The sequence below is a fragment of the Agrilus planipennis genome, unplaced genomic scaffold (genome assembly GCF_000699045.2).
Source record: "Agrilus planipennis isolate EAB-ADULT unplaced genomic scaffold, Apla_2.0 scaffold44, whole genome shotgun sequence".
NCBI lineage: Eukaryota > Metazoa > Arthropoda > Insecta > Coleoptera > Buprestidae > Agrilus > Agrilus planipennis.
In genome coordinates, this window is record NW_020438939.1 from 1356797 (window position 1) to 1363737 (window position 6941).

The 6941-nt window shown below is 33.8% G+C and overlaps 1 protein-coding gene across 3 annotated transcripts; it reads left to right on the forward strand.

Moving 5' to 3' along the window:
- The first annotated feature begins 1406 nt into the window (after positions 1 to 1406).
- LOC108733517 (facilitated trehalose transporter Tret1-like) lies at positions 1407 to 6402 on the forward strand. 3 transcript variants are annotated; one of them, XM_018464688.2, is made up of 3 exons: positions 1407 to 1525; positions 1871 to 1946; positions 5018 to 6402. In XM_018464688.2, exons 1-3 carry the CDS (start codon positions 1451 to 1453, stop codon positions 6340 to 6342), a joined length of 1476 nt encoding a protein of 491 aa, XP_018320190.1. In that variant the 5' UTR covers positions 1407 to 1450; the 3' UTR covers positions 6343 to 6402. The 3 variants fall into 3 exon arrangements, with proteins under 3 accessions (XP_018320190.1, XP_018320192.1, XP_018320193.1); XM_018464690.2 differs by lacking the exon at positions 1407 to 1525 and adding an exon at positions 1532 to 1710; XM_018464691.2 differs by lacking the exon at positions 1407 to 1525 and adding an exon at positions 1707 to 1753.
- Positions 6403 to 6941: the final 539 nt, after the last annotated feature.

Genomic DNA, 6941 nt, shown 5'->3' on the forward strand with positions numbered 1-6941 from the left:
TAACATATGTTCGTCGCCTGACATTTCAAGTTGCTGAAAAGATATATTCCACATACTTTCAACAGAGAAACAGGACTAGGTCGGAAAAATTGGTTTTACAATTTTATGAAACGGCATCCCTTTTTGTCTTTGAGACTACCAGAGAAAGTATCTATTGCTAGATCTATTCGGGATTCAATAAGCAAAGCGTCTCGACCAAAAACAATTCAAATAGAACTAAACAGTAAAGATTGGTATTGCCTAATATGCGAAAATACTGCTATTGAGGATATAGTGCAGTGCCAAAATTGCAAGCTGTGGGTCCATGAAAGCTGTGCAGGTTCTGGGAAATCTTTAAAAAAATATATTTATGTTAATTGCAAATAAATATTTAGTTTCTTCCATAAAACAAGTTTTAGGTACGATTTGGAGACATAGAGGTACGATTTACCGAATAAGTTTGCCAAATCGTACTGCTCGAAGGGTTTAAGTTTTATTAAGTTTTATATATGTTGTAAGTAATATATTTAGGTTTTCTTTTGCCTATAAGCAAAATAAACTTCTTTTTACTCAAAAATGCTTTTATTAACACTTAATGTCAATAAAAAAGTTAAAGTCAATAAAAAATAGGCGAGATAGTTTGGTAGGACACCTAGGAGTTAAGAGGGGTAGAGGTAGACCTAGATTAGATTACTGTTCGCAAATAGTTAAGGATGTGGGCTGTTCTAGTTTTAGGGAAATCCGAAGGAAGTTTAGCTCAGGATAGGAAAGAGAGGAGGTACATGTCCAACCAGTCTTAGGACTAACGACCTTATGATGAGTGTTAAAATCTAGTCAAACAAACTGAAATTTTCTATTTACAAAATGTTTTGTTCCAAGAAAAGAATATGTTAAAATTGCTTCAAATAGTTTAACTTATCAATCCACCGAAAATAATAATTTTTCATTTAGACTTGCGTGTTTGGTCTTTGTCTTGTACGTTTGCCCTTGGTTTCAGTCTTGGTCTTGTTCGTTCGATCTTGCTTTTAGTCTCAGTCTTGTTCGTTCAGTCTTTATCTTGCTAGTATAAAGACAGACATGTGAAATTTTTTACGAACTTACTAGTCTAGTCCAATCTCTTAATTCCCCTGTAGTATAAATATACACATCTACTGAAAAGATAAATATTGTAAGAGCAGCTTTATGCAGTGATACTAAGAATGCAAAAACTATTAATATTTAGCTTTTAATATTTTTTCTTAATTTTGTAAAATAAGTGTCTTACTATAGGCACTTTATATCAGTATTTATAAAACCCCACGTTTTATGTTGACGTTATATATATGTATTTATTATAAACAAAGGTTTTGGTGTTTTTTCTTCAACAATATATACTTTCCTTGACCTGAGATATGGGAAAGCAAATATACATAAAAAGAAAAGTTATCTAAAATTCTTCTAGTAATCTGTGTTATAGTACCAATACTGGTACATGTGTAAACTTTTAAATATGAAACATAAAACATACGATTCAATTATAAGTAGTAAAAACTGTGGGAATGCGAGAGTAAGTACTATACTATAATATTGTTTACAAAATATCCCATTTTTCATATTCCCACGTAATAATTAAAGTTAAGTTAAAGATATCTGTTATCACAACTGTAGTATAACGGTAGTTATGAAAATAATAAACGAAAAGCATCTAACTTACAAAACAACTGTAGAAAAATGGAATCTTGTCCGAAAATGGTACGAATTTTATTAATGTGTAGTAGAGTTCAGTATTAAATAGGTATTATTTTTATTGTTTAAAAGTAGTAGGTATATACCTCACACACTTGCTAATCATAAGTAGCAGTAATGAAATTAGTAATTGTTTTTGATTTTTTTTTAATTGTCGCTGAGAAAGAATCATGAAGCGGAAGCGGATGTCCAAACCCCAAAAACCAATAGAAGGAAATACCTGACGATGGTCGTTATAGCAAGTAAGTCAGACAAAATACTTACAAGATAAATGATATTAATCCAACCAAAGACTCATGAAATCTACAATTTCAATTTTTTGCTGTTTTTATTAATTTAAATGCAAATAAGATGAAGGCTCACTTTTTAAAGTCCAAATTAATCTATTACAATTAAATATTATATGGTCATGCTATTAGAGAAACTATTCAGAAAAACATTTTTAAAACTATTATTAATAGGTGCCAAAATTAAATAAACTAGAAAGATAATAAGTTTTATAAAGACAACTACATCATAAGTAAATAATTTTTAACTATAAGACCTTGTCAGCAAAACCCCACTAGATGGCGATATACAGCCTGAACTTGAATATTATAAAGAGATTAAAACTAAATCTATGCAAGATAAAGTGAATATAATCTTTAAACTGTATATGACTGGCCCCAAGATCATTCAGACAATTAGATTTTATGTTATTGTAGGTAATGTATGTACCACCGTTTTCGAATAATTTAGACATTTTTTAAATTTTTAAATTAATGTAATTAAAATATTTAAAAAAAGTGTGATTCAGTCTTATTCTTCTTTCTTTCTTGCTTTCTTTTTTCTTTCTTTCTTTCGGATGTTTTTATTTAATTTTACCAGTTTAATGTATATTATTAAGAATCACGCACACAAATGGTTACTAAAAATCTACGCAACGATCGAAGTGCTTTAAACTTCAACTTACAACTTCCCTGTTAAAAGCCTCTATTATAGACCCGAAGCGGGAGGAAGTCATGTCATAAGGTTTGAAAGTTGCATTTGAATGTAAGTGGTAAGATATATACGTTTTACTCTTTAACCGTTTTGAATTAAAACGAATCAATTATGACAACTATTGAAGAAGAACGTCTCGAAAATGTGAACTGTTTACCTTTTGGTGTAAAGTTAGTAGGATTCGAATGAAATTTGTAGTTATATGTACTTTAATAGTAGAATAATATTTGAATTATAAATAACAAATAAGAAAAGCGTACATAAATCAGTCCTTTAATCAATAAACCAAAAATTAATCAACTTATTTTACCTTGCTATAGATTAATTTCCTTATTAATAATACTTGGCTATAATTGCTTACAATAAAAATTATTAAAATTTAAATTAAAATGTTAGGCAAGCAAGCTCGCTGTAAAATAATTGGAAGTGGTCTATATTCTGTCGAAACTGCCAGACGCGGATCGCGATTTCGATCTTCTTGGATCTCATCAGCGCGTCGCAGGCAGCTCCGACAGAACACAGACCAACTTTTACCTGCTGTCTTAACAGTGCGTTTTAGAAAATACTACAAATGGCTCAGTAAACGCCATCTGTAGCACGATGCTACATTTTAGGGTTACGTATGCTCCAACAAGGTCATCGTGCTACAGATGGCATTTACTGCGCCATTTGCCNTTTTAATCTTCTTATCTCACGATATAAATAAATAAATAAATAAATATTTTATAACCGTTTTTTTTTCGTTACTAAGTATGTGTAGTCTTTGTCAATTACGTCCTGTTACAGCATAGCACTCCTTTTATCGACTTCCTATTCCTTTTCTCTGGTAATAAGTAAAACCAAGACCATGGCTGGGACAGGATCTTGCTTATTCGGTATTGGTTTTGGACTTTCTTAAATACCTCTGGTCTCGACCTTGGTCTGGTTAGTGTAGCCTCGATTTTGGTCTTGGTCTTGCTTATTAAGTCTCTTAATCTGATATTTATGCTTTCTGAATAATTTTTATTGTATTATATTTATGGTTGTTCGGAAAGTCATTTCGTTTTTTTTTGTGGAAATGAAAGACAGTTTTCGTATAATAAACAAATACTTTATTAAATTATATATTGACCGTTCTGGTCCAACACCTTTTGCCATCTTTCTGGTAGTAGCATAATTCCACGCTCATAAAATTTTTGGTCTTTGCTGGCAAAAAACTGATCGAGGAGGTTTTTGACCTCCTCATTTGAGGTGAAGGTTTTACCGTCTAAAAAATTTTGGAGTGACCGGAACAAATAATAATCCGATGGTGCCAGGTCTGGAGAATATGGTGGGTGTAGCATTGTATCCCATTCAAGCTGTAAAAGCTTTTGGCGAGTGACCAAACTTGTGTGAGGTCTCGCGTTGTCTTGGTGAAACACTACACCTTTCCTGTTGATTAGTTCTGACCTTTTCTGTTGAAGTGCATCATTCAGTTTGTCCAGCTGATGACAGTAGACTTCCGAATTAATCGTTGTGTTATCCGGTAAAAGCTCAAAAAAAACGATTCCTTTAAAATCCCACCAAACAGACAGCATCACCTTTTTTTGGTGAATATCGGCTTTGGAAATGGTTTGAGCCGGTTCATCTTTTTTGCTCCATGACCTCTTGCGTTTGACGTTGTTGTATACAACCCATTTTTCGTCCCCAGTGATGATGCGCTTCAAAAACGGATCATTTTCGTGACGTTTGAGAAGCGAATCGCAGACGTCAATGCGGCGACACAGATTTCTCTCTGTGAGAACATGGGGAACCCATACATCGAGCTTCGAGGATAATCCCAGGCCTTTCAAGTGGTCATAAACTGTTGAATTTGATAAATTTAACCTCAATCCGATCTCACGTGTTGTTATTCGCCGGTTCACATCAACTAATGCCTTTATCGCGTCTTTATCAGCTTCAACCGGCCTTCCCGAACGTGGTGCATCTTCGACATCAAAATTGCCGGATCGAAATTTAGCGAACCAGTTCTGGCACTGGCGTACTGTCAACACACCTTCTCCATACACATCAGTCAATTTCTTTCTGGCTTGAACAGCATTTTTACCCTTTCTGTAGTAAAACAGTAAGATATGTCGAAAATGCTGCTTATCGCTCTCCATATTTAAAAGGGCACCAACCAAAAACTACTGCGTAGAATTAATTGGAATTTTTCACACACAAGCCTTGCTATATGAGCTCTCCAAGCATATAAAAATTATACGGCTTAAATGTGAAGTTGGGTGCAAAAGAATACAATTAAATCCTCTGTCGGAAAAAAACGAAATGACTTTCCGAACAACCCTATATATTACTGACAATTTAATTTGTTTAGGTAACTTGAGTACATTTGCTTCTGGCATATTATTATCGTGGACTTCTCCAGTACTACCCAGACTGAACACAATCAACGATAACAACCCTTTCGGAAGGGCAGTAACACCATCGGAACAGTCCCTTATCAGTTCTCTTTTACCTCTGGGAGCATCGTTTGGACCTATATTTGCAGGACTATTGACAGACAGGATAGGAAGGAAGAAAACACTTTTATACTTTACAGGAATAACCCTTTTGGCATCGTTTACCACATTAATTTTTACAACATCAATTGAAGTATACTATGTGGCAAGATTTATTGCTGGTATTGGTGCTGGAAATTGTTTCGTTGTTATCCCAATTTATCTTGCCGAAATATCGGAAGCAGGGATAAGAGGGACTGTTACCTCGTTGTTTACAACATCTCTAGTTACAGGCTCACTGTTTTCCTATGTTATGGGACCTTTTGTTTCACTCACAACGTTCAACGTAATGTGTGCCATATTTCCCGCTCTATTTATATTGACTTTCCCTTTTTGTCCTGAAACTCCTCACTATTTAATATCGAAGAACAGCATACGAAAGGCTCACTTGTTACTTTCGAAATTGAGGAATAAAACTACAGAAAACGTAGAGGTGGAATTTAAATTAATAAAAGACAATGTGGAAAGCGATATGAAAAATAAAGCGAGCGTTTCTGTTATAGTTACAAGTTCGAGATACAGAAAAGCATTTTTCATTTGCCTCGGACTATTTACTATTCAACAATTTTCGGGAATTTGTGCAGTACTGTTTTATACTGCAGATATTTTTAAGGCCAGTGGTAGTTTCATAAATCCTAATTTATCAGCGATAATAATTGGTACTGTTCAATTGATTGCAAGCTTATTGACTCCAATATTTGTTGATAAACTTGGACGTAAAGTTTTGCTGCTTATATCAGCCTCGGGGATGTTTCTCTCTGAATTACCACTCGGTCTTTATTACTACCTGAAGGAAAACCATCATGATGTTAGTTTTATTGGATGGTTACCAATATCATGCCTAATTTCTTATATTATTACTTATATTTGGGGTTTTGGAGCAGTGAGTTGGATTATGATGGGAGAACTGTTTTCAGCTGAAGTGAAAGCTATTGCTTCTACCATGCTAACTAGCTATTGCTGGTTCCTTTCCTTTATTGTGACTTCACTGTTTTTGAATTTATTGAATTTAATTGGTACAGCAGGAGTTCTTTGGCTTTTTACTGCATGTTGCTTTCTAGCTATATTCTTCACCATCTTTTGCATCTTTGAAACTGCTGGCAAAACGTTCCAAGAAATACAGGATATGTTAAGTAAATGATTTTATTATTATACAATAGCAAATCTGCACTTATTGATTTTTAAATAAAATAAAAAGGTTCAGTCCTGATAATTTAAACATAAACGAGCGATTTTATATATTTATTTATAAACGTAATTATAAAAGTAAAAATATTTCAAATTATTTACATTTTTTTTCTTATACATATTTCGAAAGACAACAAAACAATTAATCAGATGGTATTTTTGTGACAACTAATTGTTCAGACAGAGCATACACATTGAATTACTACGATGAAACGTATCACCTTTTGACTTAATCACTGCATTAATCCTTTTAGGCATACTATCTGCGAGCTTTTGGCAATCTCTAGTTGAAAAATTATCCCAGATATCTTAAAGTTTAACGCTCAAATATGTAACTGTTCTTTGTAGGTTTCCTCTTAAATGTCTCTTCATCTACGAATTTATTTTTGACGTGACAACGTTTTATAATTCGAAAAAAACATAACTCAGGCGGCGTTACCTCGCTCTGAGGCGTTCCATTTAAGGCTTGAAGTGCAAGCGAGAGCGCGGAACGAGCGACAAAGAGGCACAATCGGCCTCCGCGTTCGGCAGCGTTCGACATCTGTCTCTCTC

Bases quoted from the DNA above. Each gene is read 5' to 3' on its own strand.
- LOC108733517 (XM_018464688.2), top strand. From the start codon at position 1,451: ATGTGTAAACTTTTAAATATGAAACATAAAACATACGATTCAATTATA. The intron at 1,526-1,870 runs GTAAGTACTATA...TCGCTGAGAAAG, and splicing joins AAAACTGTGGGAATGCGAGA to AATCATGAAGCGGAAGCGGA. The intron at 1,947-5,017 runs GTAAGTCAGACA...TAATTTGTTTAG, and splicing joins GACGATGGTCGTTATAGCAA to GTAACTTGAGTACATTTGCT.